This window comes from Manacus vitellinus, unplaced genomic scaffold, assembly GCF_001715985.3.
Source record: "Manacus vitellinus isolate BGI_N305 unplaced genomic scaffold, ASM171598v3 scaffold_20_pilon, whole genome shotgun sequence".
Classification (NCBI taxonomy): domain Eukaryota; kingdom Metazoa; phylum Chordata; class Aves; order Passeriformes; family Pipridae; genus Manacus; species Manacus vitellinus.
In genome coordinates, this window is record NW_021939471.1 from 12346085 (window position 1) to 12372380 (window position 26296).

At 34.4% G+C, this 26296-nt stretch overlaps 1 protein-coding gene across 1 annotated transcript in view; it reads left to right on the forward strand.

The window, feature by feature from the left end:
- Nucleotides 1-26296, forward strand: part of CCDC141 (coiled-coil domain containing 141) — a 76269-nt gene that overhangs the window by 42037 nt on the left and 7936 nt on the right. Inside the window, exons 13-28 of the mRNA XM_025895018.2 lie at nucleotides 143-262; nucleotides 1349-1540; nucleotides 2383-2559; nucleotides 3919-4098; nucleotides 4861-4986; nucleotides 5601-5789; nucleotides 6087-6266; nucleotides 7371-7520; nucleotides 13543-13683; nucleotides 14486-14680; nucleotides 16255-16438; nucleotides 17686-17795; nucleotides 19473-19577; nucleotides 20201-20284; nucleotides 22923-23809; nucleotides 25723-25895. Coding sequence (XP_025750803.2) covers nucleotides 143-262; nucleotides 1349-1540; nucleotides 2383-2559; nucleotides 3919-4098; nucleotides 4861-4986; nucleotides 5601-5789; nucleotides 6087-6266; nucleotides 7371-7520; nucleotides 13543-13683; nucleotides 14486-14680; nucleotides 16255-16438; nucleotides 17686-17795; nucleotides 19473-19577; nucleotides 20201-20284; nucleotides 22923-23809; nucleotides 25723-25895 — 3193 coding nt within the window. The remainder of the gene's footprint in view (nucleotides 1-142; nucleotides 263-1348; nucleotides 1541-2382; nucleotides 2560-3918; nucleotides 4099-4860; nucleotides 4987-5600; nucleotides 5790-6086; nucleotides 6267-7370; nucleotides 7521-13542; nucleotides 13684-14485; nucleotides 14681-16254; nucleotides 16439-17685; nucleotides 17796-19472; nucleotides 19578-20200; nucleotides 20285-22922; nucleotides 23810-25722; nucleotides 25896-26296) is intronic.

Consider the following 26296-nt stretch of genomic DNA (forward strand, 5'->3'; position numbering starts at 1 on the left):
CTTCTCCGTATCCTGCCATTTGGGGTTGAGGTGTGTGAGGGGGAGGGGGTAGTGGTGTGTGAGTGAGCAGCTGCTTTGTACTTAGTTGCTGGCTGGGTCTACTTCTATAAATTAACTATGTAAATAATACTTTCAAATGAAGGTGTCGCACTCGGTTAAAAAAATCACCCTGATGCTTGCAGTTGGTACGGAGATTGGCTCGTATTTGTGTGAGGCTGAAAGAGTTTTGAACAAACACCTTGAACTGGCTAAACAAACAAAGGTAAAAAACCCTTCAATGATTTTACATACTTTTAGAAACAAATGCATGCTGTCTGTAATTCTAAATAAGGTGAGAGACTGAGAGTTTCTTGGAAAGAAAATAGGTCTATAGTTTATTTTGAAAAGTGTAATTAATGAATAAAACCATAGATAACATTAAAAGTCAGTCCTTATATCATTTGTTTTCCCCATTGTCTCTATCTCATGGTGTTATTTGTTGCTGCCTCAAGATTCTAGTACCTACCCTTGATAGAAAGGGATGAATTGGCAAAAAACCAGGAAAAAGTAAATCCCGTGAGGGGAAACTGTGAAGGGGGCTGTAAAGTTGCTGTCAGATATCAATTGGTCATGTTAGGAGTGCAGCCACGGTATGAAAGCACTGCAGCACTCAGCTCTGTAGTGAGGCTATTTTTAAGTCCCATCCAGGGCCTTTCCAACTCCCATAGCAATACTGCAATATCTGAAAGTGTTTTAAAACCAGCTGAATCCCCTCCACTGCCTTGACATAGGTGCATATATCATGCCTAAGCTGAACAACATGGCAGTATGCATTTTAGGACTATGTATTTTGAATTCTTAAAACTCCATTACTCCCACAGAGTTCTCTTTTGTTTCAGGCAACTGTTTATGGGACCCAAGGAATGGGTCCAGAGCACCTGTGGAAATAAAATTCACTTTAAAGAAATTCTGGAGAGCATATAGTAACAATATAAAAATCTCAGCAGATGAGAAAGAACCTCTTTTTGTTCCTCAAGACCATATAATAGTTGTTAGTGTCTTTTCTGCCAAATTTTTGCATGCTAGGGTGTTACCTTTGTTGCAGTGTATAATCTCCCCTGTCAATAGTAACTTGTTCTACGTATTCTTTCTGTGGATTGTGATATGCTAGCTTTCAAAATAGCTATTTTGATAATATCATTTTTAGGAAAGAAATGGATATTTTTAGCATATAATGTCCATTGTGAGCTCTTCAAATAAGAAATTCAATTATATAAGCAATCCTAGTGGAAATTAACAATGTGATATCAATATTCACAAGTCCTTTTCAGTAATTTTACATATTTTTCTATGTTTCTACCCTTCGAAGGAAACTTGGTATGAACTGGAAGCAGCTGAGGGCATCATCAAAGATATGGAAGAGTTGGAACCTGAGCAGGGGGCAGCTTTTTCTAGCAGAACTGAACTTCTGAGTAAAGAGCTGAAAAAAATTGAAAAAAATATTAGTTCAATACTAGAAATTCTAGAAACTTATGTGGCCTTTTTAAAGTCAGCTGTAGAGGTATGGATTACTTATTAATTCTCGGACTAGACTGTGAAAATCTTATGAGTGAAAAATGTGCTTACATTGTAATCAGTTTTAATTTTTCTCCTCTGAACATTTCCACTCTCATTATATACATAATGAAAATACTTCCATATATGTACTCTGAATATTAAATGTACTGATTTTTCTTCATATAACTTTTGAAAATGTGTTATATAGTATGTTGATATAGATACTTACTGTTGTCTTGCACTACTTCCACCGAAGTACTAATTCATCTGAATGGATTTAAAAATTAAATAAAAAACAACTCTAGCTGAAATCACAATCAATTCAATACCAACATAATTTTGGTAACTGTGCTAATGATGCCCAGGACAGCTAATTTTCATTTTGATCTGGATTCCATTTTAAGGTTCTGCAACAGTGTTTTATATTTAGAAAGAAATTTAAGATGGAATGGAATCAGATAAAATTAGCCATAGGATTTACTTATTTATCAGGTGATAAAATACCAAAAAATTGGATTTCATCTGCTTCTGATTATTGCTAACTTCAGTTACTTTGTATTAAACAGACCTGTGAAAATCAGTGCCTTGATATACTGGTATATAAAATCCATGTAATGTGACAGAAACTGAGCAAATTGCTGCTGTCTGCTTGCCATCTACATGTTCACGAGTTATTTAAAACTATTTTATTATTTGATGTTCATAGAGATTTTAGGGACAATGATAGATCTTAAAATCAGGAAAAGATTCAGAGGCTGCTATTCAAATTTATTATGTCTCTATTAATGTTCTCATTATGGCACCTCAAGTTTTGATCTGATTTTTGATGTTTATGTCTTCCTATAGGTGAATGATAGTATCAAAAACCTGAAGGAATTCTATAAATCAAAACAACTGCAGACAAATAGAGAGGCTGAAAATAAAATTGCCATGGAGTCAGCTAATACTCAGTGGCAAAAGACTATAAAGAAGATTTTTTCCACAGAAAATATGGGTTACTATTTTCTTAATTTAGTAAATGTGGTGAGTTTAATCTGCTAAACCATACTGAATATTTTATATTTCCCTGTGATAAGGTCTAATCCTAGTTCTGTGACTGATGGATTGTGATTTCTCCAATACCTAATTTTAAAGGGACTGATGCTGCTAAATACTTTAAAAATATGAGAGTATTATTTGAAGTAATACAAAAAGTTTTGTGATTAACAATGACAGAACCCTTAATGATCCAGTCCATGCATAAAAATGTAATATGTGCAGATATCTGTTTTGTTCATGTTGGAAAGCAACATATATGCAAGTACAGTATAATGTTTACTTCCACTAAGAGGCAAGCAGTCTTTACTGATTGAGGATATGAATTCTTCTAAAGAAATGGATGTTAGAGCTACTTACAGATAATCTTTCCTGTGTCTTTTCATTCTTGGGTTCAGCTACACTGCCTAGGCATCCCTATCTAGTTTTCCAACAACCTTTCATGAGCTGATAATTTGAGATGTGCAATCATTCCCTGCGCCACACCTCCTAAGCTAACCCCAATTAATGCAGACAGCCTGGATAACCAGCTGTTCTTTCTAGTTTTATGGAACAAACTAGGGAGCAGTTACATAAGGTCGAGAAGGGGAAGGTGTTGTTGGTAACCTGCAGCAGCTTGCAAGATGACCTGGGAAAGCCTAGTGAAGGAGGGAAAGTGCTCAGGCTGTTAGTGTGGGCTGAAGCGTGTGTGTCACAGCTGAATGGAACCAAGCACAGTTAAAATAGTCAGAGTAATGGCGAACCAAATATGTGTGGATATGAGGCTGCACTTCTATCACTGAAAGTCTTAACGTATATTCAAGTTTTATCTCCCTAGAGACCTGGAAGTGTTTCAACACCATATTTGCTGCTACCCTGTTCCCATGATATTCTTGGGTTGTAGCACTGAACTACATGGAAGGTATAGCATGGAATAGTAGACACTTTAGCCCTTCCATGCTTCAGTGCTGCTTGGTTTATCAGCACAAAGGAGTGGTCTTTTCTTCAGCTACTTTGTTTTCCAGTTGCTATTTATTCCCCAAAAGGCCACTTTGGGTAGTTCTGTCTATTCAAAAATTACTGTATTTTGTATGAGTGTTAAACAGCCATCAGATGGCAATAATTCAGTCATTACTGACCTGTTCTGGATTTTAAACTCCAACTTTAGAGATGTCCTCAGTATATAAATTCTGTTGATCTATACCTATTTCTAAGAGAAAAGTGTATTTGAATGTAACAGAAATCTTAAAAAAGTTACACTAGAATAGCTGTTTTTTTATTAAGCTTTGTTGAGACTTTAGTATCATGAGGTTTTAATTGTATTTTATAAAAATATATGTGGGAAAAATATGTCTGTTTATTTGCCAGGTAATTGAGTGCTTAATATTGAAAGTAGAAAAATCTGTACAAGTAACAGAAGATATCATTTTTAATCTGAATAAAGAAAGGAAAGAGCTGACTGAACTTTGGGCAATCTGGAATTTTAAAATTACTCAAGTAAAACCCATCAAGCAACAGTGCCAGATATTTAAAGAACAACTAAAAATTGTAAGTAAAATAGCAACTGTGATTGTTATTCATTTGTTTGTGACTCTCTCTTTAACTATTTTAGATATCGTTTAAGAAACAGTGATGATCAGTAAGGTACTTACAATACTTCTCCATAGTCTGTTCTGCCATTCAGTCATCAGGAAGCATGAAATGTTTTTGATCCTTATTTCCCTTACTGAAATGCATACAAGTCCTAGTCTCCACTTCAAATTTTAAGTTTTAAACAAGTTTAATCCATGCTTTACCAGCAATACTTTTTTCTTTTGCCTTTTTTTCTTTCTTTTTTTTTTTAAACCAACATTTTGTTGTGACTAAATAGCTACTAAACTAAACTGTATCCGAGTAGTTACTAAACTCAAGTCCAACCATATTCATACAGAAAGAGAATTGAAACCTCTTTGGCACAGGGACAGTGTGCAGTGCTCCGTTAAAGCAACACTATCTAGACTAGTAGCAGAACGAGGTTTGTAGCCACTGTTCTTCTAGTGCAACTTATCACTACACCACCACATCTGTTATCACAGAAAATACAGTGTGTGGGTGGGTCCTCTAGTCTCGGTGCTTGAATTGTTTTCTCAAGCTGTCTAAAGGTTCCTTATCACCCTGGTCAGTCAGAGGGTTTGAGGCAGAGAGGCTTCAGTGACAGCATTTGGGTGTCTGATTTGAGAAAGTTCTTATTACAGATTTAGATTTGAATTTAAATGTGGGGGTTTTTATTCACTATAGTTAGAGATACTCACCTGTTTGATTATATTTTAGACTACCTGTGGATTAGAGATTCTTCAAGAGGCTCTCCAGCTTGCAGCACCAGTTGACCTTGGAAGTGACCTTTTAATTGTTTTGGAACTACAGAAAAAGGTGAACCAAATGAAACCACAGTTTCAGGTGAGAGACCAATCTAGTGGAGTTAATGGTGGATCAAAAGCTCTTTTTGGTGCAGTAAAAATCCACATTTATATTGACCCCAGAGACTGTCTGGGGTTAGAGTGTTTTGTGTTTTACATGACTTTTCAAAGAGGAAGGGTTTGTGTGTGTTTTTAAGGTAGGGGAGAAGATATTTTACCTTCAGTGTCCACAGAATATGTCGTGAAGTGTTAGCTATGTATTAAAGTGACACACAAGCATTGGGGTGGTGGAAGTGCAAGGAGAGTATCAGCTTCGTGCTTTTGAGTTTAGAGCTGCTGATACTTTATCAGAGTACTGATACTTTAGGCTGAGATACTTCATACTGAACTTCCTACCTCCTGTGAATAGTCTGAGTTTTAGCAATTCAGTGCCCTATAATTATGTTTGACTTGCTTTCATCCAAGGCTGTTTCTCAGTGACAGCTGAAATTTGTGTCTAGCAAAAAGTACAGTATGTGGAGACTGTTTTAAAGTGTATGACATTGACTTTTCTCAAAGGCAATTTACAATTGTCAGATGGTTATTTCATCAAATGTAAAGGAAAAATTGCAAGTATATTTGTGCAATTTGAGTAACTTCTGCTATTTTTGCTAGCAACTGAATGCTGAGCTTGAGTACCTGATAAAATTATTAGAATTGCCAAGCCAGAAAGGATTTCCTGTGAAAGAGAACTCTGAAAGAATAAGTGAGCTTATTCATTTCCATCAAACAGTAAAGGATGCAATGATAGAATATGAGGAGATTTTCAACAAGACAGTCAAATTCCATCACATTAAAAAAGAAGTGAGTATTATATTTTAAAATATACATTCTTCCCCTTGCAGTTAAACTCTCTTTGGGTTTGGTCCCTGTTGTTTTTTTTTTTTTTTTTTTCCTTTTTCCCCAAAGAAATAGCATTAATCAGCCTATTGAACAGAATAAAATTTTGGATCTAAAACTGCATGAAGTTTGTAAAATTTAAAATTCAGATCTGAACCCAAATTTAATTACTTAAACTCACCTCAACAAAGTTTAGGTGGGTAAGGAAGAAATTGTAAGCTATTTTAAACACACATTGCTTTATATGTTTATGTATTTCAGCTGGAATGTCTATCAAAATCAGGAGAACTGGATATTCCTGAAATATGTGAGGACCCTGAAAATGTGCACCATGCTAAAGCCTACCTTGTGAATTCTCAGGAGAAACATGCACATATTAGACAGCTATATAAACTACTTATTACCCAGGGAGTGGATATCTTGTCTGCAGTGCAGCAGTGTGTGAGTATAATTATAATGATTTGTGAAATCAAGGATAAATGTGGAAGATTATTGGAGCTATCTGGCTGAATTTTAGATGTACAAGAATGTATTAATTCTCTGAGAAAATTAAAGAGCTTTAAGATCATTTTTTTGAAAAGCAAGGTATAAAATGCAAAATAGTTGATAATTGTAAGATTTCTACCTTTAGAGTTTGAAGATATATAATATTATAAAATATATAATATATAAAATATATATATTTAATGTTTGAAGACATTAAATGATGAAACTTATTTTTCAGTAGTTACATTACAAATTGCTTTCGTAAAGAAAAAATAATTTCTTTGAATTCTTGATTTCTTTTTTCAGTGGTCTGTGAACAGATTTACTCTAGAAAACTGAAATAGATTTGAAATAGGGAGGAAATTGATCTTAAAATATCATTGGTCAGGGGAAAAAAAAAAGCATGACTTTCTGTCCTCTAGTATTTTTTGTGATGTTCCAGGCCCTGATGGTGGTTTCTGGGATGCCACATCTATATATTAGAACCCTACTACCTTGTAAAAGATGCTTTGCATATTTATTCTCCTATAAAGAAAGATAGCAGAAGAACAAAAAAAGAAATATAATAACCATGTTACCTTATTAGTGGATTCAGGACTGATTTGCATGACAAGATGGATATAATTTTAGAAAAGAGGTATTTAGTCAGAGCAGAGCTTTCATTGTCCTGTGTTAGTGTATTTACTTAGGAAGAAAGCAAGACATTCCTTATGACTTGCCTAGCTTATTCACATTGCTGGTCTGCCCTTCAGACTCCATGTATTGATTATGGCAGAAAAGAGCTATTCAGCAGGTTGTAAAGGACTATAGTAGGTCATTTCCTCTTTTCTCAGAGAAGACACCATGTTTAGGTTGTGCCTTTGACCCAAAACTACTCCCCAGACTACTAGTGATTGAAACTACTATGTACTTGCTCTCCTTACAGCGGAGGTTTAATAGTTTACTCTAGTCCATTGTGACTGACAAAGCATGTTCTGCCTCAAATTATTTTTATTTTAGATTGGTTAAATCAATAAATTTCTTGAGATCAATAAATTTCTGTGTCTATTCCCCAATTAGAATTGCTTGAATGTTTCTGTAAAGAATCTGAAGCAAGAACTTGCTAGATTTGAGTGTGATAGCATTAACTGGAACTCCAAAGCTGATAAGTATGAGGAAGAACTGTCACAGCATTTCCAACACTGCACCACTCAAGAGGAGATAAATGAGGTAAATGTGATAAATGTGTTTAAAGGGCTGTTGTGTTCTATATCTGTTTACCATTCCCCTAAATGCTTCATATGTATCCAGAAAAACAGCAACCTTGGATCCATACAGGAGCAATAGTAATCTGTGTGCCTCTGCAGTTCAGGATTCTATCAAGCTGTTGGGCTGGCAATAAAGTGCTTTCACTGTACCAAGAGGACTGGAAATAGAGCAGCTGTATTTTCTCAGCCAGCTCCATCTGAAACATGAGTCTTCAGATTTTCTCTTACGGAGCTAAAGTTTCAAACAAAAGTAGAATTTATATAAATTGCTGATGTAAGGCTATTAGAAAGAACTTTCAGTATTTTAATGAAAATTTCAGAGTAATTTAGTTTTTAACATTTTTTCATTAGCAAAAGATATGATACTTAAACTGCTAGGAGGAAAGGTTCATTGGCACAAGAGACTAGAATTTAGCATTATGGAACTTAAGTTAGGAATATGAAATTCAGTTAATATGATTACCAACTTAGCATCTTGGTAGGCCAAATAAAAATCCATTCACAAATTAGCAAGTTGAATTGGATAGTTGTTTCTGCAAAAAAAATAATTTATGAAAAATATTTCAAAGAATTAATTTTCTCAGAGTAATCCATTAAAATAAGAGGCTGATGGGCTCTAAACTTAATGTTCTGTGGATTGCACTTCTCTGCATCCATGAAGTACTGAAATGGATTCTGAGCTCGAAGTATTGCAAACTAATGTTCCCTACAGTGTGAAGCATATGTAGTAAAAATACAGGACATTTAAAGTTGTATTTTCTTATTTTTATCTTTTGCTAAGTAAATCCACACCCAAGTAAAGAAAGATTGTATTTTCTAAAAATCACTAGTGAATAGATGACTGAGATTTTTGTCCCAATTATTTTTAATGAAAAAATTATTGTTTGGATTTTCTTTTCTTTTACAGTATATTGTTTGTTTATGAGAAGTATCCATTTTCACAAAAAGATAACTTGAAATTGAAAAAACACATTGATCAAAAAAGATTTTTTTTAGTATCAGTTATACTTCTAGTCTCTTTTCCAGTTATAAGCTGTGTTTCACTTTGATCTTTTGTGCATCAGTCTCCTGTGGTGTCTCCTTGACTGAGGAGGTAACAGAAACAGCAGGTGGTAAGGAGAAGAACTCTGGCAGAGGGAACTATGCTGTAGAAGAGAATGAAAGCATGAAGTACCTAAACAAGAAGTTCCATTATAATTCATAGTGTCATGGCAGAATCAGAATATTTGACATTTGAAATAAAGTATTCTAGTTAGGTTTTTACTGAAAACCCCTCAAATTTGCTGAAGAAAAGGAAATGTTCACTGAGCAGTCTGTTTGTAAACTGGCCATATTCAAAGGCACACTGTTAAAGTAATCCCTTGTTTCTGTTCTTTGATTCTAGGATTACATAATGAGGGCAAGAGAACATGACTCCTTTCTAGGAAGAACTATTTTTCTATTTTTATTACTAGTTAGACTATCAGGGAGAGCAGGGAGTAGAGAGAAAAAAAAACCTTCTGTCTCTCAAATTTAAATGAAAAGTCACATCAGTGATGTATTACTCACCACATGCCCTATATGGCAAAATGTATGTTTTGTCTTATAGTTACTGGACACATTCTGTAAAATAATTGCATAGCAATTACAATGTTAATTATTGGGGTTTATTTTATTTTTCAATTTCAGTTGGGAAGCCATGTTGATTGGTTAAGTTAAAACCTGTCATCCCCCAAACCTCATTGAATCTTGAATGTAAACTAGATGAAATATACTAATTTGGCATGTGGATACCTTTTACTTTAGAATGCTTTTCTATTAGAGGATAACATAGAAGATGAAGATATTTCCTAAAAATATCTGTCTTTTTTTTTTTTCCATTAATATCTGTTGGGGGGTCAGGAAACCACTAAACTACTTCAAGAATATTAGTTATGAGTATTCACTTCAGTATTTTAGATTTTTAGATTTTGTTAATCTAATCATCAGAAATTGAGTATTGCTAGTATGTTGCAGACCCATGTGAACAAACTATTTACTATCTACTGTGTCTAAGCAAAAGAATATTTAATGTGCCAGCAGCAAGCAGCAGCTGTTCATGACTATCACATACTAAACATCCAACCAGATAATTTAGTTGTGGTTTATCAGTGTACAGAGCAAACTTTAAAGTTAACTGAAAATATTTGGGATTCTGCTGTAAATACTTACGTTAATTTATGTTTAATGTAATTAATTTAAGTGTGTAAATACAGCATGTCAGAGAGGGCTTTGGTGATTAGGACTCAACTGGTGTTTGAAGAAATACTTAGAGGCCTTGGCTGGCTCCCTGTGTTTGTAACATATTAGTGATTTTATAAGAAACAAGGAAACAAATACTGAAATTCATAGCCAAGGATCTATAGCCTGAGTTTTGAAACAGTCTTGGAGGACAGAAGAGTAAAATGCATGCCTTTTGTGTGCCTTCTCTAATGTAAAGAGAATTTGGCAAGGCCCAAAAAAAAAAGAATTTATGCCCTCTACATCTTTGAAAAGTGTAAGGAAAGCTCATATGACTTTTAGAATCTGTATTTGTTGGTTTGGGCTTCTTACTTCGCTTGCTAGTTTGGGTGGTAGCCTCTGAAGAGCTGCAACTCTGCTGCATTACACTGCAATCATTTGTGATAGAGCTGAGTTTAGCCTCAGGTAACTGTAGCTTAATACTACATTGAATCTGTTCATGGAATTATAAGTGACACAGTTAATTGCATATGATAAGTTTTCCAATGAAATAGCCTTTTCTTTAGGTGATCGCTTAAAAAATAACGTTTAGGCATGTCTGCACAAAACTTACAACAAAAGAGTAACAGATCCTGAAGTAAGTTCTCAGCTCTCCCTAGTCATCTAATTTCTTTTTCATGTCGTTATTTATATACTTATGGAAAGATATGACTGAAAATATAGATTTTAACCATAAATGGTAATGAACTATCTTTATTCACGAGTCAGTAGGAACTGATATGTAACACACTTCTTACCTTGCAATTTATGTTGATTGTTGCCCCAGGAATAAAGTAATAATTAATGACTTGAACAGCACCTTTTCTTTCTTCCCACTTTGTCTGACTGTTTCTTAATCTTTGTCACTTTGAAAATCTATTTTCGGCAACCTGCTTTCATGGGGTATTTTGATTATAAATGCTAATAAATGTTTTATATATGAATAGAAAGGGAAAGTTGAGGGGTTAACAACATTGAAGTCCCTCCTAGAGTGGATCACACAGGAATCAAAGCATTTACTGGAATGGTACTCTTAACAAAAACATGTTTAAAACAGCTTTTTAAATTAATTTTTCCATTGACTTTGTAGTCATATGATAAATTGGAGCAATTGGTACTTAAACCCTTCTCCTCAACTATCATACTCCACCTATGACAGGGAAACTATAGTTAGGAACAGCTTCCTGATTAATGACTATGACACAATGGATAAGGCACAAAGTTCCATTGAACCAGCAGGCTAAAGTCACTGAAGCATAAAGGATGCATAGTTCCTTTATTATTTTCCATTTAGTCTTTCCCAAACTGAGATACATTCAGATTTCTAAAAATTGGGAGCCATATGTTGTCCTTGGTACAATTGCTGGTGATAGCAGGAGTTGTGTTCATGCACTCTGAGGGGATGATGTACAAGTGTGAGCTGAATCTGATTTTTCCACTGAGGCTAAAAGCGAAGAGTGACAGCAGCTGCAGACCTTTGACACATGAGCCATCATGTCTGAAACAAGGAGATCTCATTTCACGTACAGCTATGAGGAGAGCCTCTGGCCTTATAAATTATCACTACCAGCCTATGTATGTGCATAAACTAGTGAAATAAACTAAAATAAACTCTTGTTCATCTTTTCTTTCCCTCAAAATTGGAGCAGCAAATAAGGCTCTTGTGTTCTGAATAAAAAAATATTGTTCTGCAGAAGCTATTTTATTAACGGAGGGCTTTTAGATAGATTTTATTATTCTGCGTACTTAGGCAGGGTAAAGAGCTTAAACTAACTGGAGATCACAGTGCCAGTGATAGAACTCCCTTCCTTTTCATTACACTGAGTGAGCACCATCTGTTTATTCACTGCTGAAATAATGTGCCAACATCCCACTAGATGAAATGAAAATGAAAAATATATCCCTTGATGGATTAACATTAGTATATAATAATAATAATGGTGATTGATTTTTAGCTGTTCCAATAACAGTAGCTGCAAAATAAACATTCGTTACTCGCTGGATTCCTTGGCAGGGAGGAGCAGGGGGGCAGGGGGAAGGCAGTAGGACTTTTTAATATTAAAAAAGACTCAAATACATATTTAGTTATCAAATTGTGGATATGACTTGAACTTGTTAACACTAATTAAGTTACATTCTTTGCATTTGTGTGTCTGCAAGAATAGATCCTAAAGCATTAGAACTGCTGCATTTCTTTTCTATAAGTGTCTTTAGACAAATGTAATTTTACATAATTTATTCTACATTATCCTAAAAGCAAAATATTATTTACCTAAATGATCTGACACTCTTATAATCAGTATTTCAGTCATTTTTATATTCTTCCATTTCAAATTTTATGGATTAATTATAAATAATTTGAAAATGTGGTCATGGAATTGCAATGCAATTAAAATAGTACCTATTTTAAGCAAGTTTTTCACTTGTCCAGTGCTTGTCTGTTGCTTAAAGAAATTCAAAAGTAGTTGTAATATCCAAGAGAATGTTTTGAAATTGTAAATAAAATCAAAAATTGCATAGCTTTTAAAGAAAAAATATAAATAAAACTATGCTTAAAATGTCATAGTCCTTTAAAAGTTATGTTAATCCTATATCACTCTTCTTTTTGATGTGTATTAACTCTTTCTGGTAAATTGGCAATGCATCTGATCCATATGTGTGTAAATGAAATTGTAGCTTTTTAGAGGTTCATTGGTGTCATTCCTATCATTCTGGCTTTTGTAATATTTTCTGCAGATTAAAGAAAATATAGCTATATTCCATCTAATTAATGAGTTTTAGAGCAAATTTAATATTACCAGATTTAATAGTAGTTATCTCAGCTGATGTAAGTCCATCTGAAAAGGAAGGCATGGACACCTAATAATTGGACCTACTAGTTCATTACAATTTATATTATTGTAAGAATAATTTTCCCTAGTGTTGGGCTTGCTGCACCAAGTCAGTGCTAATTGGTAGTAATGCTATCACATGGTACCAAATCTATCTAACAGGAGTTAGGTGGGGCTTTCTGAATCTGTTAAGCAGGATCTCTCTGCATAGTTATTCAAAAGTCAGGTGGTTATATAGTCTACATCTTGATCCTACAAAGAGCTGTATTCCTCTTTGTACGCTGTGAAAAGCTGTACTAAGATGTTTGGACTAGCACAGTGCATAAAATTAAGCCCATATGTAACTTCTTTTCAGAAGCAGGACTTCTGAAAAAGGGGTGGGGATGGGATAACACGCCAACAAAAAAAATCCCCCAACCTGAAATAAACTGAATGTTGTGTTGCAGGAGAAAGGTACAGAAATACAAATTTACTTGCCCAGGCCCAGCAAAACTATGTTTTTCTTGAAACTAAGTATGGGTATACATTCACATGGCTATCATTTCCACTAAGTGGATTAAAGTGTTTGAAGGACATCTACTTCTAGCTAAAATCAATGATAAATCTTGGATTTTTTCATAGATTGTCTAAGCAAGGATCTCATCCTTTGCCCCAGTTCTTTTCTTGCCCCAGCCATTCTGAAAAAAATACTCTTCATTCAGAATGCAAAAATTTTGATTTAGCAAGATTGAGTTTTCCATTACTGTAAAAAAATTCTGAGGAAATAAGGATGCTTTATGAGATGGCACAGTATTATTAATTTATGTCTTAAATGTTAAGTGTTCAAATTTTCCATTAAACAGCTCTTGAAAAAATGTAAATTGATATGTGCTGATTTCTTCTTTTTTACTAAAAAATAATCTTACTCTGTTTCAGCTCAAAGAATCGTTTAAAGATCTCAAAAAGAAGTTCAACAATTTGAAGTTCAACTATATGAAGAAAACTGAAAAAGCTCGAAATTTGAAAGTACTTAAAATACAGATTCAGCAAGTTGATACATATGCAGAGAAAACACAGGTAATAGAAATTTTAGGTTTAGTAAAGGCTTCACTGTTTGAATTACTGTGGCCTGTGCCAGGCACATCAGAGGAGACACAAAATATGTTGTGAACTTCCCTGTTACTCAGCTTTATATCATTCCCCTGTCTCAGTCATTGACTGAGACATTTTTTGTTATTCTGTTCCCATTATTCTTCCATTTCCTTCAGTGAAATGATCTTATCTCAATTTCTGATTTCTCTGTCTTCACTCCTTTTATCCTTCTTTATTTTTCTATTTATTTTTTTATTCTTGCCTCTGTTCCTTCACAATATGTGTGACCTAGTCTTTCCTCTCCTTAAAAAACCAAAATAATTACCTTTTGCATCAAGCTATTTTCTTGTCTTTTTCATTTCATAATGTAAAATGAACTTTTTTCTTCAGAATATTTTGTTGTATCCATTGCCTGGAGTTGATTATGCTCATTTGCAACTTAGAACCTTGCTAGCCTTACCCATTCTTTGCATTCACCAGAAACTGTTCCTCCAATGACCTTTTTAATTGCAATTCATGCATGACCATGTTTTATTACTACAGATATTTATATTTTAGCTGAAAAAAGTTACCTCAGTTATACCTTTAATAAAGATAATTTACATTGATTTTAATCAGCTTTGTGGAGGCCCTCAAGTTTCCTTTGATTTTTGAAACAGAAACTTTTTAAAACACAGGACAAGAAATAAGTTTGTATGCTTTTCCCATGTTTTTTTTGTTTAATTTTATTCCTAAAAATAGAAACATTTTTGCTATGTTATTTTACATTGCTACATCTTTTAAACAGGTTCTTAAGAAGAAGATGGATAATTTAGAGAAGCACATCCTTGACTCTTTTGCAAATAAACCTAATGCTAAAGTTAGAGACCTCTTGGGATCAATCAGTGACTTACAAAAACAACTGAATGACTTTAGCATGGTTGTGGAAGATTACAAGCAAAATCTGGATCTAGTGGAGCAACTGCAACAGATGATGAAAGAGGTACTAGTAAACCTGAGACCCCCACTGTGGCTGTAATAATGATGCAGGATAACAGATAAAACTTCCTATAACTGCCTCAGGCATAATCTGTGGCTTCTGAAAGTAATGAATTGGTTAAAAACCCCTTATTTTCCTTTGTTGTTTCTTTGTAAACTCGTGGTGAAAGGGGGGAAAAAATGCGCAATGTGATCATATTTGGGAGACTGGGGTCTCCACCTCCATATGACTTTCGTTCCCATTCAGCATATCTATGACCGTACTTAGGAGCTCATTTTCTCTAAGTGTGCTCTGAGGCAACACAGAAAGTGCAACAAGGCCCTCTCTAATAGCCATCAAGCCATTAGAGCCAGATTATCACAGTACCCACTGTCTTTTATATAATTCTGGAACTGAAATGTAAAATATTTAGTTCCTTAGCAGAAGCATATAAATTGTTTTTAATAGACTAAATTGTTGAGTATATTTATAATTTTTTTCTGAACTGCAGTCTGTCTTTTTGGTGACTTTCATAACTTTATTTTAATGTGTCTGAGGACTGCCTCATGTATTGTCTCTTTTAAAAACAAACAAACAAAAGATCATAACAGTATTGTAACAATGTTTTCCCCTCTTGCCACATTGTGTTGGTGCTCTTGCTGTGGGGCAAGTACGTTCCTGTCATCATTGTTTATTTTTAGAAATAGCACTGTTCATATCTCCAAAGGGATCTAAGTGCATGACAAGTTCCCTTAATGATGGATCACAATACTGAAGTTTTGTTTAAAATATGTTTTCAGTGTCCAGTGATCTGATCAATGCTTTTCATATACCATTAACAAAGCAAATTGTTAAATTTGTTGCACATTTACATTTTTAAACTTTTCACTTAACTGAAATAAATTATTTCTTAGAACTAAAAACTTTTTTTTTTCTCAATCTAAAGTATCCCTTTTTACTCAAAACTTTTCTTTCAGTAAATAGACACAGACTTAAATACTGATTTCAATGGCAGTTAGAAATTATGGTTATTAACTGCTTCCCGTAGTGGTGCAATACTGGTGATACTGAATGAACACCAGATTCTGTCCTGTTCTGAGTATTGTTAACAAAGGTGTTTAATGTGGGTATGTTCTAAAGCCTATTCTTGTCAGTAGAAAGATTCCTCACAACTTTAATGGCTGCTGAGACCAAAAACCCTGTTTACTGGCACAATAAATTTAGAGAACCTTTCTGCCCTTACAATAGAATAACTGTGGCCATAATATGAAATTTTTGAAATTAGTCAGTTGATATATAAGGTGGAAAGAAATAAGAAATAAAACTTACATTTGCAGAACCTTTAACCAATAACCTCACCATGCTTGCAAGATGAGCATGGGCGAATGTTTAATGAAAATTTAACAGCTGTTAATACTTGAAACACCATTAGTAATGAAGAAATGTTTTTCAGGTTAGATTAAAGTCAGAAAATCTAAGACATACTGTATACCATTGATCATGGAAAGTCTAAGACTAATCCTACAATCTAAGACTGTTCTACAACAGCTCGAACTGGAGATAATAAGCCATTATAACACAGGTTTTTTATTCCTCAGTGTCAATTTTGGTTTGAAGATGTGAGTGCAACAGTGATTAGAGTTGGCGAATATTCTGCAGAATGCAAAACAAGAGAAGCAATAGAGACACTCTATAAGCAATTCAATAAGTTTCTTGAGCCTACAGTGCCTCAACAAGAAGAAAAAATTCAGCAGATTATGGACCTTGCTGAACAGCTATATGGTGAGGACATATCTGGTAATGTACTGTTGGGAAAAAATACGGTAACTTGTAAACAGATTCCTAGATTTATTCATTTAAGAGGAAAATCCCATCAAGTTCAAAAATCAAATGTTGTCTTCTAGTATTTGCTGGAAGAGGTTGAAGGATTTCAAAATAAATATTTACAAGAAACAAAAAATATGTACTATACAGTCTGGTATTTACTTACTTTTCTGTATACAACCTAAGTTCACCTTGAAATAGAAGAGTTAATGTCCTTGTAATATTCATGAGCTTGGAATTAAGACTTCATGGTTTAAACTATCTCATAACAGAGAGGCAAGCCTTTGAAGTCAGAGTATATTATAGGGATATAGTATTGATACCTCAGTACCAAGTTAACATTTTACATTAGTACTGTGAATAAATAGTGCGACTTGATTGCCAGATTTTTTTAGCAAACAATATAGATTGCTATGTAGATACTGTATTTACTATTGTATTGATTTGGAACATTGTTGACTGAAAAAAACAGAAGTCAAAAGAGCTTCATATTTTTCTTTTTTATCCCTCCAGTTTGTAATTTTTATATACTTTATAAAGTTATTTTATCCAAAGATAAGGTGACCATCCCAATGTACAAAGATGCTGTGTAGCCTGTCAATTCAAGTAGTAAATCTGAAAAAAATTTCAAGAGTCAGGCCGAGCTTTTAATTTCCTCTAATTTAGTGCCAGAAAGACAATTCAGAGAGCACAGATCACTTCTTTTTCTTCTCTCTCTCTCTTTTTTTTTTTTTTTTTAAAGCCTCCTCAGTATTTTAAACATTCTTATCTGTGGGAAAGGAGGTGACAGAACTGATTCTTGTCAACAGCTGATTAGGAATGCCAGGAGAAAGAAGCTACTTTGGGTTCTTTAAGTTATTACAAGGGAAAAAGCTCTCTATCATGCCTTTGTTTTGTACTTCTTATAACAGGGATCTAAGTGCCTCCTAGCTGTATAATATGGCAACTAGTTTAGGAGACACCTTATGAGGTCAGCATCTTTTAAAGCAGTATCACTAAAGAGACAGAAGCCCTGCAGTGACTATGAGAGTCCATCTCAAGTAAGCTAGTAAGAGGTAGGAAACCCCATTACTGTGAATCACAGAATTCAGCAAAACAAAACATAGAAAAATGTAATTATGTGTTGCAATTACAAAGTACCTTGATTGTTATACTGATCTGTTTGAGGCATTCTGTTCTACTTTCATGTTATTTTGCCTTTGTAGGTATTGAAGAAGGAAAGAAGCATGTTGAAAAAACTGTATTGAAGTACAAAGAAATCATTAGTTCTGTTGAAGAGTTGTGTACATCTCTGAGAGAACTTAAGGAGATAAAGGTATTTTTTTTAATCTGGAGAATGTGTTGCATCTACATTATCTTGTTGGGCTTAATGTCTGAAATGGTGTTTTTAGCTGAGGATCATCTATGGCAGTATGAAACACTTCTTAATTTTCTCTTTCCCACTACCTTTGGTAATGATTGTCACGAATCAATGAAGTGCTGCTTGTTTGTGCACTAAATATTTCTTCTAGGTTTCTTTTTGTTTGCTTCTTTCAGAGCTGTTACTGCTTTCAAGAAACCTTTAGAGGAAAATGTCACAATTTCTTTGATTATCTAGACAAATGCGCTTTTTTTCATATTTCTTATTCCTTTGATACTAAAACACAGGTAACTGCTAGATATACAAAATACCAAACAACTTAGCTTGGCTCCCTCTTGGAGAAGATATCCCAAAAGTTGTGTTAAAACCAAAGTAAATTGAGTGAGAAAAGCATTGCTTTTGACTTAAAAATTAGAGAAAACCACAACATCTTTAGTTTCATATTCTGATAAGCTGCTTTAGGTGTAATTAAGTATAACATATTAAGTGAGGAGGAATTATGGAGCACAACTGATAGGGCTAGATTTCTGTAATGAAGAACTGCTACTCCACCTCCCCATTCTCAAAGTAATACTTGAAAAATGTCCCACATATAGCAGTAGCTAATGAGTTAATTCTTCTGTGCAGTTGAAAAAGTTAAGATGCTTAAATATCCTGCTTTTATTGATACTTAATGTTATTTCACTTTTCTTTGATGGGATTATACTATAAAATTGACAAACATTCAGATTATTCATTAATATCCTTAAAAGTGGTAAGAGATGCCAGAAACATAAATGAGTTCCAAAATTCATTAGGTGAGTGGAAAGAAGGCTTTGCCTTGCACCGTGACTATAAAGAAACTTCAACAAAAACACCAATTCAGTTTTTCTAAGTTCTTCTCCCAGCCCATGTATTACATAAATGCTATTGTGTGCAGCATGCTAGCCCCAGGTTCTGTCAAAACAGGGCTTGACCCTTTCATCTTTTCTGCTTGCTCAACATAATATGGTCTTTTCAAGAGAAATGGAATTTCAAACTAATTGTAATAGTTTTGTCTAATTTCCATAGAATCATAGAATATCCTGAGTTGCAAGGGACTCACAAGGATCATCAAAGTCCAATTCCAAATTTTGATAAGTTTAAAGTTATCTTTCATCAAAGAGATGGAGAACACTTTTTTTCACACAGAACCATTCCTAAACTCTAGTGAAAGTTGAGTCTTCCTGAAATCCTGATATTTTTCTGGATTTGTTGTTTATCCTCTTTTTTTTTTTCCTAATAGTTTTACTTTCTTAATCCTTTGTTTCCCCTTTCTGAAGTTGGGTACAAAATTAGTTAATATTCCTCAGATTCTTGAATAGCCACTGGAATTCTTCAGTCTTTGGCATCCTGTAATTTCCTTGCCTCAGAAAAGATTCTTTCAGCTTTGAAAAATATTGTCTTTGCTTATCCAGGAATGAATTAATCAGGTTTTGCTGCATTTCCTTGCCATAAGCAATTTACACCTGTGTGATGACAGGTTTTAGATAAGACTTCACTTCTTTATTTTTTTTTCTTCCCTCTGCTGTACAGAGCATAAGTCAGTGTGCAGCCAAGAATTGCTATTTTCTATTGGGTATAATCTTACTTGATTTTCTCTTCACATGACAGAAAGTTGAGTTTTCTGAAGAGTTGGTTACTGTTAAAAAAGAAGAAATAAATGGCCAAGAAGCATGTGAGACTGGTAAAGACAAAGTTGTGGAGCAAAAGCAGCAGGTTAGTTATATGCTTTTTTTTTTAATAACTAGAAGTATGTTTCTTAAAGGACTTTGTGTATTGCTGGAAAGTTTCTTGCTTTTCTCTCTTGAAGCCTCTGTTAAGATGGGTTTTATCAGTGCAGTCTTCATCAATTGTTTTTCAGTTTTTTTCAGTTATCCCTTTTCCTTCTATACAATCCGCATATTCTTCCCTTTGAGTTTTCTTTTTTAGTGTCCTTTTAACATGCCTATATATCTCCTTTTCTAAAATAATATTATATTCTTAATCTTTTACCAATTTTTCTTTGATCCTATTGCCACAATATCCTTAGTGTAGATGTCTTCTTTGTGTCCATTCCTCCTTGAGGAAAGAGTACATTCTGCTGTCTCCTTTGTAATAAGACTGAAGGGAATATAGGAAGTAATAGAGGATACTGTTGTTAGTATGTCCCAGAGCCCTAGTATTCATATGATGCCTAGATACAATTTCTGAAAGTGTTTGATTTATAAGTATTATCCTATGAGAGAAATCTCATAGCTCAGAATTTGAGCTAAGTAATGGTGGAAGTTATGATAATTTGTTGAATCATAAATGTCTTAATCAGGAAAAAAAAGTGGGTTTTTAAAACAATTTTCTTTCAGATGGTGTCAGGTGAATTGCTTACAAATTCAGAAAGCATTGCTGAGAAGAGAAGCAATACTCTGTCTCCTACCAACACTAAACAGGTATCTGTCCGCTGTTCTTGTTAATTTATTTTTAATCAAATTGATGGGCATCATTGTGTATTCTCAAAGGAATCCTACTTCTTACTTTGCTATGTCTCAAAAGTTAGGGCTATTGTTATGGATTGGTGAGCTTTGATTATATTCTCATTTACAGTATTACCAAAAAACCTGAAAAAACAAGCAATTGATTAACAATAATGGGAATAACAGGAAAGCATTCATAGCAAACATGATGGAACACAACTACAGCTGTCAGCAGTTCAGTGTGACATTGTTGTCAAAGAATAAGTGAAGCCTTAGAAATACAGTGAATACTAAGATCTATGTTTTATGAGATTAATTTACTTTAGCTTAAAGAATGTCTTGAAGGCTTGGCATCCTGAATGCAAATGTAAATCATTTACTATGGAAAATAGTCTGGTAAATTGGAGTGGGTGCTAATGTATTTAACTCCTTAGAAAGGTAGGATCCTTTGGTAACTGATTGAGAGATCTAAAAATTCCATTTTACAGGCTGATAAGGTAGATAAATACTACAAGACATTAAATTGTGATGTTTTGTAGAAAATCAACTAATAACATTCCCTTCAGTTCAATACAGAATGTCCTGTCATTTGCTGATGAGCCAAAATTAGGCCTAATTAATTCTTTTACCTCCATTCCAAGTCAGTGGGAATTTCACCACTGACTTGGAGCCCCAATTTCACTCAAAATTTTGTGACTGTTCCAAAGAGCCTCCTTCAGATTAATCACCTCACCCAGCAGATGTCCATTGCCCTATTTCCTATTTTGCTAAGCCACAGCTTTGTCAATCCTTGTCAGACTGTGCCTCAACTGCCAAGGAGAGAAGTCAAGGGTATGCGAAACAGCAAATACCAGATGTGAATTACGGCAACCATGATGCCTCCACCTTTTTCATCACTTCATACTTCATTTAAAGAACTATCAGGCTCTTCTCTCTAGACTTCTGTTTCCATTCTTTTGAAGGAAAGACCTGGTCCATCTCCAGCCTCCTTGCCTAATGGACCAGCCATCTCTAATTTTTTCTATACTTCTTCAAGCTACTTTTGCAGTATTAATTTGGTTCAAATATAACACTCTAAAAAGTGAACTAGACCTTCTCATGGCACATTGATCCTCCTGCTTCTTTAATCCCAAGTGACACACCAGGACTGAAAGTTCTCCTACTGTCAAAGCCTATATGACAGCTCGCTCACTTGCTGCCCACCTGTCATTCTTTCCCACAGCATTTTCCCCTGAGTCATTTTCCAGCTCTTCAGGGTTCAGAGTTCATGATAGGCTGCTTCTGGAAAACACATTTAGTAGTCAGACTTGGAATTCATCCTACAACTGAACTGAATTATTTGGTAAAATAGACACAGTAAAATCCCAACCTTCTTCCAGTCATTTATTCATGGATCTGGTATGAATCATATGGCTTTGAAAAAACAAATGTAGTAACTTGGAAAAACATCTATATTAAAACTAACATATCTAAAGGACCAGGGCAGATGTGAGGTTCTATTACTTCTGTGCACTAATATTAGCTTATATTTAGAGCAGTAAGGCCAAAAGAAACACAAAACAAATGTACTGCTACACTTTTGTACTGGATGCTGCCCAAGAGACCTGGTTTTTAAAGCAATGGCATCCAGTGTATCACTCAGTCGATTTGAGTGGGCTTAAATTAATGTATTTTTGTATTTTAATGTATTTATTGGTGATAGACACCTTGCTTGGTAGATTACATATTTTTGTATAGAACTCAGCAATGAAAGAATAACATAAGAAAACATTATGAATACCTCTGCTGAGAGCCTTTGCACAAAGGAAATCTGAATATGTGATTACACATTCATATAAAAATTAAGAGGCAGAGAAGTAATTAACAAATCAGATAATGTTTCTAATGCTTTGTGATTAAAATTAATGCACATCTGCCTCACCTAATTCTCTTTGGAACATGATGAAAGGGAATTTTTTTTTTCTGTATCCAAGATAGCATAAAAATAATGTTAACATTGCTTTCCCTTTTAATATTTGGCAGGATCATGGAACAGCTGGCAAAATTTAAAAAAATGGAGGAAATATAAAATGCTTGGAAAATATTATAAAGATGTTTTTTTAATTGTTTGACTGTTGAGCATGACTATTTTTCTCAAAGAATCAAAGTCCAGCAACTTGACTGTTAATACTAATATTAACAGTCAAGTTAATATATTTTTATCGCTATGCAATTGTTTCCCATTTAGATGTAATTAGACCACCTCCTCCCTCACCTTCCCCTTGCAAATGTTCCTATAAACAGCACCTACAGGAAATCCACAGATTGTCGTTTGTTTATAGAAAGAGGTAATTTTTCTTTCACTGTTACTGTTATAATACATGCCTATATATAATTAGAATAAGGTCTTCTAGAATCTATTTGAACCCTTTGAAATTCCAGTTTGCTGCTGCAACATTTTCTGACAAATTAGCTTTTTCCACACGTTTCCTTTTGCTCAGAATGCATTAGGCTTAATTAGAAGAAATATTATTGCTAGATTCTGCACGAGGGAATGTGTTGAATGATAACTCTTTCTCTCTTCTTGTTTTTCTTTTTCTTCTTTCCTTTCTCTTCTTTCCTCTCCTAATTCAAGGAGAGGAATATATTGGCTGATATTCCAGTTATCTGTCCAGCTGGTGAGGATCTTATTTCACAGGATACAGAGCTGTCATCTTCAGCCAAAGAGGATAGTTTACAGATTGGATTCCTGACAGAAGAAATACTCTCCGGAGATGAATATGAATGTATATCACCTGATGATATCTCTTTGCCACCACTTTCTGAGACACCAGAATCCAACCTCTTACATTCTGAAACAGAGCTAGAAGATCAGTGCTGTTGTAGTTCTCATAGTCTGCATGTCAGCTCCTATAGCTTGCAAATGCAGAAAACCACTAGTATGAAAAAAATGGTGGAAGTGTCTGATCTCTTAACAAATTCTGCTTTTGCTGATGCTACAATTAATAGAATAGAAAGCCCATCAGATCACTCTGAGAAGTTTTGTATCTCTCTAACAGATTCTGATGCAAAAGCCAGAGTGGTATCTCCTTTGACTTGCAGCTTGGAAGGAATATCTGAAACTAGCACTGCTTCTTGCACTATAAAAGCCAAACCAGTATTTAGCACGATGAGTGAAGTGTGCAAAACACATTTACAACACCTTGAACTTCACAAAAGCACGGCAGAATCGCAAGAACAATCGCATGACTTCAATAACTGTACTAAAACCCGGGACAGGCTGCATGCTTTGCCTGATGCATTCTCGGGTTTCGTGTTTCAATCAGACACCACCAGAACCTGTCAGAGGCAGATGGTTACCCGAGAAGAGATTAAAAGTTCATCAGAAAAGAACAGCATGGCCAACCTAACTGGACAGGCGCCTAATTTCTCCCAGATTCTGTCTAACAAAAGCGTCATGGAAGGTTCTCCGGTAACTTTGGAAGTAGAAGTAACGGGATTCCCAGAGCCTACATTGACATGGTGGGTAGCTTACAATGAGAAGTAGTAAATATACCTAGTAGCAAGCCACCATGAACCACTTATAACCAAATCAGTTAATCTAGAGACTAGAATAAATGGCTTGTATCCTTTCTAGTCCACACTGCTGCATGATTTCCACCTTCAAAATTCCTATTGACAATTAACCAACTTGAAATAGTCTCCCTGTACTTAATTTTAAAAATGAGAGTATCAAACTACTCCAAGCATATCCAATTATTTTTAAGCAAATACATCATATAGTTTCTATATTCTAGAATATCACATCTCGCTTGTTCAATAATTTCTTAAAATAATTGCACACTACAGATTTAGCAGAAATAAATTCATTTGCATTTTCTCAGGATCTGGGCACTATGTATGGACAGATACATAGATGTGTGTGCACATTAAAGTATTTATATAGTGATTACATATATATTAAGATAGGTACACATTTACAAATATGTGAGAGTCAGTTGTCAAAAACAAGAGGTTACAGGTTAAAAAATCCACCTAAATATCTACATTAAGAGAATCAGTTTTATATGATATATTTATGTGCAATCTCTCTTCATTGCTATATGTCTATTTAGATTACTTTATACTGCATTTGTGAGAAGTACAGATGATGTAATATAAACTTTTAGGATGACTCTTCGCTACCAAAAGGAATAGGGACTAGAAGAGGGACAGGATTTCAAGATTTTGGTAATAGTTCTATATGTCTTGGCATTCCTCCATTTTTACCTCATTTGCCTTTTCTCCGCTTATTCCATTAGCCTTTCACAATGGAGGCCTTTCTTTTAATGTATTAAAATTAAATATGCCTCTTACTGGAAAAATTTTTATGCTAATATTATTATTACACATTTGAAGAATTAAACTGTAAGTTTTTGGTAAACTGAAATTTCTTCTGTTGCACTGAGAAAAATACTGGACACTGCAACCTTGGTGCTATACTCTGTTGGTATCAATAAAGTTACCTTGTTTTAAATCCCAGTATTGCACAGATTGAGGAATATTATTGGTGAAACAAGTGATACCTTAATTTTATTGTAAGAAAGCATTAATTTAGCTTGAAAATATACGCACTGTTGATATATTATCTTTTAAAAAAGTAGCATTCAACTGGAATAATTTTGCAAATTAGGAATTCATGGAAATAGGAAAAAGACTTTTTTTAATTAAAAATTAATCAATAACATGTATTTTGTACTGATATAAACATTTTTATTAGATATACATGTGGAAAAATATTTCTGTGGTTGTGTTAGGTTAAATGTAGCTTATGCTGAAACATCACAAGGCAAGAAGAGACAGGATTTTCTCTAATTTCCAATATGTAAATCAGGATTCAATACCAATACATAGTGACAGGACCTCAAGTGTTAGAATATGATGCCAGTTCTCTGAAGTAACTCCTGATGCATTGTTCTATCCTGTTTGAAGGTGTGAGCTAAGTAAACATTAAATGGGCTGGGATGGAGGAAGGTCCTTGGCTGTCCTTTATACTGAAGACACAAGTTCAGAATATTTGTATGTTGAGCCTTAAGAGCTATTCATGAGTTGGATGTGGGTTGACTCAAGACCTTACTAGCAAAAATGCTTCAGTGCAAAACTGAGGGCCCAGGCCTTCATGTAACCTCTCTAATACTGCAGTGAGATAACTGTGACTTGTTCATTGAAAACCATTTTCAGAACTACATTTTTTAATGTTAAGAATGTATTATCCGGCAATTTGCATTGTTTAACTGTTCATCCATATTGACAGATTAAGACTGAGAAATGAGAGCATAGCAGTGAGCTCTCTCTCTTGCTGTCAATGTAGGGCTATGGGGATTGTCTGAATTTGCAAAGTTCTGCGTGGCATATGGTGATATAACTCTGACTTGAAAACTGACTCTCTGCTTCAGGTACAAGGAGGGCCAGAAACTGACTGCAGATGAGCACTTAAAGCTTTTACAAAAGGAGACAAAGCATACTTTGTTCATTCAGAAGGTGTGTGATAAAGATGCTGGCCTCTATGTTGTTCGGGCTAAAAATTTGAACGGCACTATCTCATCCAGTGCCATTCTTCACGTGAAAGGTAACAGGCCACCTATTACAAGAATAGACTGGATAATGCTGTGTGTCATCTATATTAGTGTATCACTAATGTACTGGCTATTCACGAAATAAGTACATTATCGACTGCACCAGACTTAATTCTCACATGCTAAGACAACATTAAATTGATTTTCTTACACGGCATCTTTCACAGTATGTACAAAACCACTTCGATGGCACAATGGATATATTACTTGTTACTAGTATTATGTGCTTGTTTTACTTTCTCAGAGTGATGTTGACATAAAAAAAGTTATGAAGATTTTCTAGAATCTGAGGCTGAGTTTTGCTTTCTGAATCTGAGGCTGAGTTTCGCTTTCTAAAATTGTTGGCATTACAAAGTGTTGGAAACAGTTGTAGGTTTTGAATGTCGATATACAC